Raw genomic sequence first — 13,866 nt, 5'->3', positions numbered from 1 at the left:
TGCTTGTAGATCGGCTGTTTTCACTACTTTTGTGCGACGGCCTTGTACTGTATGATGAAGCAGGGCTTTACTTTGCGAAAGAACTTACAGATTTGAAACTTGGAGATACGAGGTTTCCACCCGACAACAACGATATGTAATAAAGGGGACGAAGTTGTACAGTAACAGTACTTCCAATCTTGCTTCCAGTCCTGTGGGTTTATTTGTTCTTGACGGATATTGATATATTCTAAACCAGTCTCCGGGTTCCAGGAATGTTTATAAATTATATTTTGTCTCACTGACACTCGGAGATGAATAGAATTCCAGTCCGTTTTAGATTGCCCAAGGAAAAAACACACTTCTTAATTCATAGTGGGCTTATTATACCTATTCTCGCCCTTTCTTCCAAGGAAATCACCTTCACTGTATGTATGGTCTCTCTTGGAGTACACAGTAAAATCCTCAGTGAGTCAGTGTTTATCCACGTATAACAACAAATGTACAAGAATTTTGTATATTCTCAGAGTTAAATTAACAGAGGATTTTAATGCGTGTGTGAGTAACTGTACAGTACAGAACAGTATGCAAATAGTTTGAGCTACAGTACATGTGCATACTGCATACATAAGAACCAGAGGTTGCTTAATTGCCATCTTTTTTCATTGCTAAACAGATGCTAATGTATTCCAACTCTTACATGTGGTGGAACACTGGGAATACAAGGATATGGGAAGAGGATCTAGCTTGGTGGTACATAGTAAAATCCTCGGTGTTCATTTAACACTGAGAGTGTACAAATGGAATCAAATGGCCCCGTAACCGTGTATCTGGCTCGCCAGGATCCCATAACTCAAATTCTTTCCCATGAAAGATTGATTAGGTGGCTCCTTTTGAAATCTAGGCCTGACCCAGGAAGATATTTTTTCCTCCCCCACAACCTATGTCTTTTGATACATTTAGTGTGTATAGGCTACATGTAAAAAAGTATTATGTACATTATTATAATGTATGTCAGCGTTGAGCCATTTATTAAAACATATCTTTTGTATAGATGTACTGCATGTACTATATTTTGGGTCCTGTATGGCAAATGGTCTCATAACTGACTAGGGCATTCACCAAATATTCGAATATTCGAATATCAAAGTCACTATTTGACGTTGTTCACCAAAGTCGAATATTCGCTTATTTTTTTATTTATTTTTTTGTTTTCTCTTTAAAAAATGTATAGTTTATAAAGCTTGGCTAGATAGGAAGTCATAAGAATGAGTTGTCAAATAAACATATTTGAACTGGGGACTCCCACCCTGACAAGCACTTGGAATTGTAGGTATTACATTTAATGTGACTCGGTTCCGCAGATAAATATTGTGAAAATAGCCGATCTACATGCTCACAACGCCTCGTTCGCCTCTTGCTTACTTAATATTTGACAGTTTGGCCAGTCCTGTCGAATATTCGACTATTCGAATACTTTGAGGAAGAATAATTCGAATACTAAAAATCACTATTCGTGAATGCCCTAATATACTATATATTGGGTCCTGTATGACAATGGTCTTATGTACTGACAATATCTTTTTACTTTCCTTGTTTCGGCAGGTGAGGCAGTAGCAACGGGCGATGCCCTCTGTGAAATCGAGACGGACAAGGCTGTGGTCACCTTGGAATCAAACGATGACGGTATCATGGCCAAGATCTTGGTGAGCAAACACACACTGAGATGTTATTATCTTCTGTAAACAGGATAGATGTTCTCCGTATAGGCACTTAAAAGGCAGTGGGTTAGATCTGGACTTAAAGTCAGATCATGCAGATTTAGTACAGTAAGCGTCAATCTTTCGGGCAAATGCCTTATTTCTTCATCGTGGGCTGGGACAAACCATACTTTTCACAACCATAAAGATGAACAGATGCTCTGTTCATTTTTATGTACAACAGTATGTGTTCAAGTATTGACGTGTGCGTGCGTGTGTGCGTGCGTGCGTGCGTGTGTGTGTGTGCGCGCGCACACACTTTTGGACCGTGTTTCCGCTGCGGTAATTGCCTATGCTTGTTACACATTCCACAGTACAGTGACAGCAAAGGCATTGACAAAGTGTCTTCCCCACATTGTGCCTTTCTGATGTTGGGAATATTTAATGGCGCTGTCAAAGACAGACAGAATCAGTTGTCTTTCATCAGTGCTCCAAACGCAACGTTCCCATCCTCCTGGAACGTGCTCATAAAAGCACATCATCCGACGGCACCGGCCGATCGATGTGCCAAGAAGCTACAGTAAGCGTATCGAGGAGGGGAAACGCTGGTCATTATTATCTAGAGAAAACAGCAGCCAAACCTCCCCTCCCCATCAACATACTCCCTAATGACAAGGGATAAAACCTCGACAGTAAATTCAGTTACTGAGTATTTGTGTGTGTGTGTGGGTGTGCGTGTGTAAGTAAACTCGCACACGTGTGTGAAACTAACAAACATGACAGAAAGTGCACTTGCCCACTAGTAATTATAAAATCTAGCCTTCCCCATGTCTTGAAACACAGATGATGTTGTGTTCCAGTAACGGCTCAGTGGAGCACTGGGTTCAGGTGGTGCATCTATCAGTGTAACCTAAATAAAAGACAGTCACAAGGCCAGTTTACTCAACCACATCATTATTTTACACAGCATATAAGCGTGTGTCTATATATAGCACCTGTCTCACCATAAATAAAAGGCCACCCCTGCACGCATACAGACATGCACAGATATCTTAGAAAGATTCAATCCGGCGATGATTACCATTGAATATCCCCGACGTTTTCTCCTTTGCTCCCTCCTCTCCTTTCTCCATCACTCGCCTCCTTCCTTCCTTCCTTCCCTACCTCGCTCCACCCTTTCCCTTAGCTGCTATGTGGATGAAGTAGTTTCCATAGCAACCACCCCGAGAATTGGGGGTTGGGGCTTTGGAGCTGGCAAAGAAAGATGGGCTCATTTAGATTGCCCCACCACCACCACCACTACCAGAACACAGTTAACAACGGCGCGCGCGCGTGCGTGCGTGCGTGTGTGTGTGTGTGCGCGAACGAGGGATAAAATGCGTGTGTGACTGCATGCCACTACCATCGCTTAATTCGAACAACAGCCAGTAGCGACATTTTAATCCATGTGTTTGGTCCCCATATGTGGCAGGGACAGTATGGTGCTCCCTCTCCTTATAGGTCAATGCCCATTAACCCACACATTGTTGTACCGATGCAACAGTTAATCCAACTAATGGATTTAATCGATTATTAAAAAAATAACATATTTAAATGAAATGGTTGACTTTCAAAAATGAGTGAAAATAGCAGATCTACCAGCTCATAGTGTTGTGAACTATATCTTTTGGTATGCTTGCGTGACACCTTTGTACGACAAAGTATAAAATAGGGCTTAATGACTAATTAATTGAGTCGATTATAAAAAATATATTGAAATGATTCACTTTGATTTGTTGATATATACAGTAGTGTAGAGTATATTAAAAAAACATGCTTCTTGATTATTTTATTTTTTAGAACTATTAGAAAAAGTAATCAATGGATTAATTGCTAAGAAGCTAGTCGATATTTGCAGCTCTTGCTCTCTCCAAGCACCCAGTGAGTTTCTAAATTAGAGGCTACCATAATCACCTGCCTGTGGCCAAATGTTATGGCATACGGGGGGGCTTCCAATGCTCCACAGTTGTTATTTATAGGGGTCAACCCCTGCTCCTGCTTTCAAACAGCCTCTGGGGCACTAACGGGGCAGGGGGGGGCATAGGTTCAATATTGCGGGGCGGGGCCACGAGGAGTGCGGTGGGGGCAGGTTTGGTGCTAGGCGGTCGCCAAAAGCACCGTCAACCAACAGATTACCCTGTCTCATCACATCTATACACCACTCGGCTGTGCCATGACCCCAGGGCTCCAATCTGAAATTCTGCCCAGGACATAATCAATCACAGACAGTAGGAAACAGCACATACATGTCAGCATTCTGATGGATGTGAAGATGAATGGTGCTGCGGAGCAGCGATGGAGTCATCATAGTGAAGAACGCGACAGATAGGTCGTGGTCGTGGACGTGTTTGACGTCGAGCTTGTCGAGTGATTCAGGATGAGGCACGTGACAATAGAAGGATGGATGGATTGATGAACATATTGAATGCTCGCCCATAGTGCTTGCCTAACAACCAGCTTGCCATTTATCCATCCCTGTCGCTCTTCCTTGTTGAACACTTTGTCATCCACATGGAATCATGCTGGGGATTGGTTGAAATGTCAGTGGCAAGCTGCAGCCTACAATGTAAAACCCTGGCTGTTCATGTATTTGCAGTGCAGAACTATCATGTCTTTCTTGTCTAATAGACTATATCTATAGTAGGGGTGGGCGATATGGTGATAATTATCGTTGAGATGATACAATGTCTCCACGATATGCCTTTTCAGAGGTATCGTATATATCGTGATACATACAGACTACAGTACAATTGAGGGAGCCTTGTAAAAAATACAGTTTAATTGTTAACACAGAGATTCATTGCAGAATTCAATTTAAACCTGCATTTATGTCTAAATCAGTAGTTCTCAAATGTTAAAATGTCAAGGTCTCCCCTTAACTCTGACAGTGTACAAATAGACCCGTAAGGGTCCATTTGGTTTCATTTGTATACTGCCAGAGTTACATACTTGTAAAGTTCAATTTAGACCTCCCAAAAGGAACCCAGAGAGTCAAGTAACTTGAAAAATAACCATAAAAACCAATGTGAAAAAGAATTGTGATAAAATCGTGTATCGTGCTACTGCTTGGAAAAATATTGTGATATTGTATTTTTCCATATCGCCCACCCCTAATCTATAGTCTATAATATGACTTGAAACAGAGTCTCCTGCATGAGAGACCAAATTTCACTCGTTCATGAAACAATCCCGACTTGGCCTTGAGCGATATTGAGCTTATGGGCTTCAGGCAGTACTGCTTGTCAACCCGACAGTACAGTAGTAGTAGGGAGACCACCTCCAGCCACTTCAATGTGCTAGTTGTATCGCATTAACATACTCTACCGTACAGATTTTCACAATTGAATAGGTTGGGGGTCTCGAGCTAAAACATTTGCGAACCACTGATTTAGACTATCTATGGCGCACAGTGCGGAACGGAACGTAAGGCGCAAACTAATCTGACTAGTTACATGGCACATAATCTGCACGCAAACACTGGCACATGCTGCTAATGGGTGGTATTAAGGCTCTGAATTAGTCATGGGTTTTATTGGGTGTTACATTAATTTATCAGATTGTCTATGCCAATTCTGCTTGAGCTACAGGCGCACTGGTATTCAGAAGATGGATTAAAGGAGAAGCACTGCTGTGGATAAATTAAAGTGTGGGACCATCTAGCAGGAAACACTAATATCAACTTATCAAATTAATAATGCTCATTTCACTTATGTACTATATTTAAAGTTTAAACCACCAATTTGAAAAGAAATGTAATATAAAAAATATTATAGGCGGGCTATTAACACATTCTATGTAGCATAGCATACAATGGTGTGTCAGAGTTGTTAACTGCTATCCATTGAGCAGAGACAGATACAAAGGAAGATATTGTATCAATAATAAAATAAGCAGGCTTACAGAAACACTATAACATAATATTAGTTTCACTGAACATCACATAGTACCGTGTGTTGTTTATGTTACTGTGTTTCTCTGTACAAGCTGCTGGAAACTAATTGCCCCAGTGGTGTGTTTGCAGCAGTCAGCCAGGCCGTCAGTCATTAACGCCGGATTGGCTGATTATACTACTGCTGGGATGTGGCTGGAATCCGCTTAGTGCTGCGTCTGTGTCGCTCCGATGGAGCGAGGTGGGCATCGTCGTTCTCATCAAACAGGGGGTTTTATACTCTCACTCTCTCTTACTGCCCCCACCCTGGTACATCCCTCACTATCTTGGCAGAGTGGTCTTCCCATGCCTGCCATTCATGTGTTGTGGATGGTGGAGCAATCTCCACACAACTAGCTTCTCAGTCCTGTATGTATGCATTTCAGATGACAGATAATAAAGTATCGGTGTGACTGTGAACATCACTAGAGTTTCATATAGTTCAGTGTTTGGTTAAAGTGCTAGAGTGGAAGATGTCAGTGCATGCGTGCAATCCGTGCATGTGTGTTGAAAATGCATAACAAGAATGTGTAGGTTGTCGGATGGGCTGAGCCTGATTTATTCTTGGTTGTGCATTGTGTCTCGCACCAAAAATAGCCGATCTACAATACGTGCGTGCGTGCATTCGTGCGTGTCTATGATCACAATGAACCCATATGCCCTGCTGTCCCAGCTGGGACTCCATTCCAGTGGATGTGTGCTGTGTTCTATTTTTACTTGTCTTGGTGGGTACAGTTAGGCTGGGAGTTGATGCCCTGCTGTAATAGTTGACTGAACATGCCTGGAATTCCTTCACATCTCAGCCTTTCATGGCTCTAAACGACAATGTTCTGCCTCCCACACATTTTATGCACAGCACTGAATCTCAAAAGAATTTTCAAAGGAAAGGAAAAAGAAAATGCATACACACACACACTCCCCTCTTGGGGAACTCCTGGGCTAGACTGAGCCTACAGCCGCTGCTGTTTGGTGTCTCACAGGGCATGTAGGACTGCATGGTGGCTTACAGTGAGGTCCATGAAATGATAAATGGGTTAACCTCATAAATGGTTTAGGCCAGCTTTGCGATATCATTACCCTGGTTGATGGGTTCCGGATATATCCCCTAGGAGCCCATAATCAGATCTCTCAGACTTCATTTTCCACATTGCGATTGCTCCCAAATGAAAGGCTTCATTAGCAGTACTGTAGCTAATAACGTCTCTGTCTATCAGGATGCAATGCGGATGTGATCTGACGCTAAAGAATTCCCTGAGACTGTTAAAACGTCTCTCTGAAGATTTGTTGAGTTGACGTTGAGCAATCTAAATATTTAAAACCGTACTGAAATAGATATTGGTCCTCACTCCTCAATCAATATCCCAATATCACTTCACTTTCTCCCTGTGGAAGTGTGGATCAATATGTATTTAAAAAAATATATATATATTCCGTCCGTACAGAAGCCAAGTTGCCAACCTCCTGCACTTACTTTTCAAAACATGAAGAACAAGATAATCTGTTCACTCACTGCTATATGGTACTGGGAAGCAATTGGAGTGCTCTTAACCACTATATGTGAGCTTGTAGATCTGCAATTCTCACTATTTATATGTTGAAAATCTGGGCTGTAATTGACATAAAATAAAGACTGAATAAGGACTCCAGGTAGGAAGTGGTTAAGCGATACTGTCAAATGTGACTGCTCTAACTTCCATAATCACATGATGTTTGTCCCGGGTGAGTCTTTGCCCTAGAAGAACTCTGTGAACCGCATTGAAAGCTGAGCATTTTAGGATGGTTTTCACCTCCATGATGTTCTATAACCAGCTGATGGCAGTGTTGATCCCTGCTCTGTGACTGGTGCATGTGTTTGTGTGTGCTTGTATGTTTTCTGTCATGTGAATCAATGCAGGGGCGTCACAAAGGGGGGGGGGGGGGGGGGGGGAGTGGGCCTGAGTTACTACGGCCCAAGGTTTAATTATGTTCTACTTGAGCCATTGAAAATGTGAGTGCTGTGCAAATCTTTGGATATATGTATTTTTAAGCGAACATTTGTAACTAAAATGTTGCTTCTGGGGGGTCCCCGGAACTGAATATTTTGAGATTAGGGTCCGTGGCCAAATACATATATTTTGTGGGTCCTTCACATGAAAAGGTTTGAGCACCACTGACATGGAAACAGAGGTTTTTCAAAAAACCTTTGAAGGATTTGAAATATTCAAAGACACAAATGTTCAAGATTTTTCAAAAATAGCAGATGTACAAGCTCGCAGCGCGGCACTGTGAGCTTGTATATTTGCTATTTTTCAATAGTTAAAGCACAAAATAATGCGTAATAATGCGTTCCTGGTCTAAAAGGGTTAATTAAACCCCCTAAACCTATGAAGAATATTCATGGGGGGCCCGCAGTGAATCCTTGTACCCAGGGCCCAGAATTTGATGCGAGACTCCTGTATGAACGACATTCATGCACATTCTCCCTCACAAAGAAATCCACAAAACAAACACGAGAGAGAGCATCTCAGCCGTAATCTCGAGGGGAGAAAAACCCTGACAGTTGAAAGACAATAACTTGTGTCAACTCAAGGCTGTGAAAGACGGAACAGGAGAGGCTGGTGCTTTATTCAAATGAGCCTCCACATGCGTCAGCCTCTAATTGGTATTTATGTTGATTTTTGGGGGTGTGGGAGGCTTCTCCTTCTCCCACATCTCAGTAATCTGGATGGTGAGGCGGTAGAAAATTCAGTCCTTGTTTTTCCCACTAGAAATACTTTTTATAACTAATTTGCATGCTGCAAATTGTACCTTTTTCAGTCAAGAGTAAAGCATTTGTCTGGCAGATGAATCAACCATTGGCTTGTCCATTTGTTATGCAGAAGAAACAATCTTCAGGACTGATTTATTTTCATATAGAAAAGTTAACATTATGAAACCTGACATTACTTACTGTAGGCTGTTTGAGAAGTTTTCTATAGATTTAAGATTTACAGGGGTCAGCAACCTTTTTGAAATGAAGTGCCATGTTTTTATTCTGTAGAGTGTCAGTGTGCCATGTCAACATGAGTTTTAATGAAAAATATTTTGACATATTTTGATTGGCAGGACATAACGGTCATTAGACCCAGAGCTCCCAGTCAGGATTCAGAGTTTTAATGAATGTAGAATTTTGTGCAAGATGTCATTTGCTATAAATTAGCTAAATTCATTTAATTGACCATGTTTACATTTTTTGACATATTTTGATTGGCAGGACATTGTTATAACAATCATTAGACCCAGAGCAATAACCCATCTATCTCCCCGACTCCCTCCCCAGTCAGAGTTTTAATGAATGTAACATTTTGTGCAAGATGTAATTTGCGGGGACTGCCCCATAGGTCGAACTCCCGTTGGGTCGAACAGCGTCGGCAGGTTAGATAATCACCCGCGAGCGTCGGCAGGTTAGATAATCACCCGCGTCACGGTTACTGAGGTTAGGTTTAGGGTTAGGGTTAGGGTTAGGCATAGTTTTACTGAGGTTAGGATTAGGGTTTGGGTTAGAGTTTGGTGGTCGATCCAAAGGGTGTTCGACCTAATGACATGTTACCGTAATTTGCTATAAATGAGCTAACTTCATTTAATTGACCACGTTTTTTAAAAAAAAGTTTTGTTTTTAAAATAAAAATCCTCTCTCTCACACTTCTGCCAGTGTGCCGGTGATCACCCTTCCCTGTGCCAATGTTGGCACCCGTGCCTACGGTTGCCTAGAATGCCTACCCCAGATCTAGTATATCGATTAGATTTAGGTTTGTAAAGTGGACAACCAGAAGTGGATGTTACATAGATCTATAACCAAATCTGTTTGGTCTGTCCGCCCTCACATTGATCTACAGCACCACAGTAGTCACACTGGGACTTTCGCTTGATCGTGTGAGGGCATGTAATTGAGAGACTGTATGAGGCCTAATCTACCCTGTCCATTGGACATCAGAATTAAACCAGTCAGGAATGGATAACCGCAGTGAAGGGTTCACTGATCGTCACATCTTCATCCAGCCATGATTAGTCTACCCAATCGGCATTTATTTCCCTTCTCTATAAAGCCTTGAAACAAGGTGTAGTCTAGTTTTCAAAGGCTGATGTTCATCATGAACGTGACGTGTATGAACCCTAACCCTTTATAAAATATAAAAATCTGTCTAATTGCCATGCTACCGCTGTACCGCAACACATCAGAGCAAACTAAACATTGCTATCTCGGCAAGGATGTTTATAATTAATGGATTTATTTCTGATGATGACGTATTTTACTCCCATGTATGCACATTCATCTGCAGCTGGTATAGCATGTACTCCTGGTTTCTTTGCTACAGTATGTGGGGGGGGGGGGGGTGGCGGCGGCAAATTCCTCTGGGATTGTATGTATGTAGTGAATCTATGGAAATTTCCAGAGGTCTTGAATTCCCACAGCAGCCCATTGGCCGTGTTGCCATCCATCACCTCCCACTGAGCAGAAGAGGTGCCATTGACTTGAAGCATTAAATATGGAGAACAGGAAGTGAGATTTGTGTTATACACACATATGTGCGTGTCTTTGGAGGAAAGGTCAGGTTGTCACATTAAACACATGTATGGTGGTGAGGTAACTGGGTTTGTTCTTAGTGGCGCTTTAGCCTTGAGGTTTCTGCCCAACAGCTACTGTAGGTGGAAATGTAAAATAGAATTCCTGTCTTTCCTGTGATTAAATGAACAGTTCCCCGTTCCCAACATGGGATCAGTTTGCTGCAGCCCTATGTGGTTGAGTTGCTATTCTTTTTGCCTGTGAGCGCAGGTGTGCACATAGCCTGCTGTTCTTTATGGTTAGCTGGAGATGATGGGTTTATCGGAGGCTGAGCGCTCCGATGGTTTAGCTACAGTAGCAGGCCCACTGGAGTAGGGGGTAGTGGTGGATAATCCAATGTCTTGCCTATCAGTCTATCCCCTGTCCTTTGCTATAACACTACATTCTAACTGTAATTTAACATTATATGTCATTTATGGGTTTGGCTAAGTGTTATCAATAGATTGTGGTAACTGAACTGGTAACTTTCACGCAATATCATTGGCTAACTGCCATCGCACTGCGTTATCAACAGATAGGCATTACCAACGCGATGCCTAAGCACAACTCTTTTTTTTTTACATTATATCGGAAATTGGAACAAACTTCATGTTCCAATGGGTTTGCTAATGGGTATGCTACTGCCAGTTCAGAAGCCACTATCTTTTTACAATGCAGGGCGATGTTGAGCTCGGCTGTATATTTTGTTGGCTATATGTTCTGTTTTGCCTCAGACAAAGTGTCACCTTTGGCAGTAGTGACAGCGCAGTAAATTGAAGTCTTTTGGAAAAGAGGTGAAGTGCCACTATCCTGCCACGTCTATTGTGCCTGGCCTTTCATTTTGAATTAATGAATATTGACAGAGACCTTAACTTGCTGAAGGAGCGGGTACACAAGAAACCCTTCACGGTGCCTTTTTGGACGGCTGAAGAACGAGAGAAGGAATCGATGGCAGAAAGCCATCCGCTGTCCGGCTTTCAAAGATAGGTGATCATATTTGTGCGCTATGTGACACCAGCAGAAGGAGTAAATGAAGTGAGTGGAGAAGAGAGCTCGGCTGAAGCAGTTTAAGAGGTCCCTGTGGTGGCAGCTTAATGAATGGTCTGTCAGACTGTGTTCGTCTCAACGCCCACTGATTGCTCTCCAACCGGACTTTCTTCCTTTTCCTGCTCTCCTCGCCTTCTATAGTCTCCCCTTTAAGCCCTAAACCAGGGATCTTCAATGTTTTCAGGCCAAGGACCCCTTAGTTGAGAGAGAGATGAAGCAGGGACCCCCACAACCTTTTCATTTATTCCATATAGTTTCATCGTTTGACAGCACAATCAGTGTATTTTGGATTCATGTTAATTTGTGTTTTCAGATATTTAATCACTTGAGCCGTCATTACGTAATAACTTGACCTTTTACTCTGTACTTAGTCTGCTCTTTTTCCCCTCTACACCAAACCTTTTTGCTGAAAACAGCCGATCTACTAGCTCACAACGCCTCGCAGCACGAGGCGTTGTGAGCTTGTATATCTGCAATTTTTGGCTACAGTTCTCAGAATATGGACACTAGGGTTCAAGTTGTTGATATAAAAAAGGATTGGAAGATTTAGAGCCCCCCCTGCAGTGACTCTGAAGGGGTCCCGGACCCCCTGTTGAAGACCCCTAACCTAAACCCTTCCTCTTCCTCTTGGATTAATTTTTAATATTTCATGTCCTCGTGAGGAATTTGTGAATTTACAAATTAGAATAAATAATAATTAATTGCTGATACTACTACTACTACTACTACTACTTGCACTAAAGGCCACTTTTAACCAAACAGATTCGTGGCCGAATCGGCGGCGGATAGCGGCGGAAAGCGTCTGTTGCCGAACGGGAGCTCATCGGTAGGTTTTCGGCAGCGGGTCGGGAACGCTATCGACCAGTATCGACAGAAAACTGGAAGACTGGACTTGCTCAGTTTTGTTGAGTCGCCCCTGGACGTCGGTGAATTGTAGCGAGTTGCAATGGACCATTAGTTTGCTACTGCAAATAGCATATTCACAATCTCAACTCTCAATTTCCTATACTAATCAACTCCAAGGCAACGCTAGTAATAGTGATGTTGTGTTGTTTTGGTGTGAGGAGAAGAAAACACCGGACAGGAAGCATCTCCGCTTCTGCTCCCCGGTTGCCAGATTCTGTGAGTTAAACAAGCGACCAGGTCTATGAAAACAAGGCCTAAAGAAGCATCCAGTTTCACCTATTGAGCTCTATTACATTAGCTATTTTCTAAAAGAATGTTGAAAGCAAGGCCAAATAAGCAACTACAATTCAGAAACATGCCCAAACAAAAGTAACCCACAACTAGCAACATTATAGGAAAACGTGATCAAAGTCGCTTGTAACGAGCCGATATGGCAACACAGTGCACATGCGCAAAACTGTACAGTAATTACAGTCGGCATACAGTCGGCTGGAAAATTCAATGTGCTTAGTTTTTTGCAGTTCTTTGCAGTCTGTGAACAGTTTGAACAAGTCTCCTGTAGTATTTTCGGCACCTTAAGAAGTTGAAAAATAAACTTCTCTCTCTCTCTCTCTCTCTCTCTCTCTCTCTCTCTCTCTCTCATACAGATGGAGGAGGGCAGTCGTAGCGTGAAACTGGGCACCCTCATTGCCCTCATGGTGGAGGAAGGGCAGGACTGGAAGCTAGTGGAGGTCCCTCCCCCAGAGGCAGCTGCTCCCGCCCCAGCCCCACCTGCTGCCCCAGCAGCCGCTGCCCCGGCTGTAGCGCCCATCGTTCCCCCTCCTCCTCCACCAAAACCAGCCACCTCAGGACCGTAAGTTGGCTGGCTTCCCCTCCTTTTGTCAGTCAAATCAAAATCATTACGAGTGTCCAGGGTGATCTGCGATGAACAGCAACCCTAGCTGTAATCTCTGTTGCGTGAACGTCAACATCAATCATTGAGTGGATTGGAAGATCCCTTCATTGTAAAGAGACTGAGCGTTCTTGGTAAATTTTGCATGTGCAGCTTCTTTCTACTTATACACAGAAGGCTTTGTCACCATTACACACAACATCCTGAGTAAGATGATCATCCATTGTCCATTATCTCAAAGCAAGAAAGAATCCTGCCCAGCTCTATTGATACAATAAATACTCCCATAGAAAGCAGTGAAGAAATCAACAAACTTCAAAGCTTGGCCTGTTTGATATGCAAACACATTTTACGCTGAGTCGGTCCCCAGATTTTAGACACCTTAAGATTTAAATAAATTAAGGCGTTGCACAGGAAGAACCAATCATTAGCCATATCTCTGTCAAAATAAACCACCCGGTAACTAAAAAGAGTAGAGCACCAATATCCACCAGGAGGCATTCCATAATAATATTAGAGATGCATATCGTCGTTGTCGGGTGAAAACCTTGTATGTCCAAAACCGTTTGTTTTGCATTTTTTCATTTTAAAAATGATTTAAACTAGTGAAAACAGCCGATCTACAAGCACACAACGCCTCGCACCGCGAGGCGTTGTGTGATCTGCTGTTTTCACTACTTTTGTGCGACGGTCTTGTACGATGAAGCAGGGCTTTCCTTTGCAATACAATACATACAACACATACTTGAACATACAAATTTGAAACTTGGAGATACGAGGTTTCCACCCGACAACGACGATATGCAGTAACATT

General features: G+C 42.6%; 1 protein-coding gene across 1 annotated transcript in view; it reads left to right on the top strand.

The window, feature by feature from the left end:
• pdhx (pyruvate dehydrogenase complex component X) overlaps positions 1–13,866 on the top strand; it is a gene marked incomplete at its 5' end in the record, with an annotated part of 62,078 nt that overhangs the window by 12,902 nt on the left and 35,310 nt on the right. The window contains 2 exons of the mRNA XM_080736582.1: positions 1,585–1,685; positions 12,808–13,013. Coding sequence (XP_080592708.1) covers positions 1,585–1,685; positions 12,808–13,013 — 307 coding nt within the window. The remainder of the gene's footprint in view (positions 1–1,584; positions 1,686–12,807; positions 13,014–13,866) is intronic.

Source organism: Nannobrachium achirus (genome assembly GCF_963921795.1).
Source record: "Nannobrachium achirus genome assembly, chromosome: 11".
NCBI classification, from domain to species: domain Eukaryota; kingdom Metazoa; phylum Chordata; class Actinopteri; order Myctophiformes; family Myctophidae; genus Nannobrachium; species Nannobrachium achirus.
The sequence above is the reverse complement of the archived record's forward strand: the minus strand, read 5'-3'. Positions and strand labels throughout refer to the sequence as shown.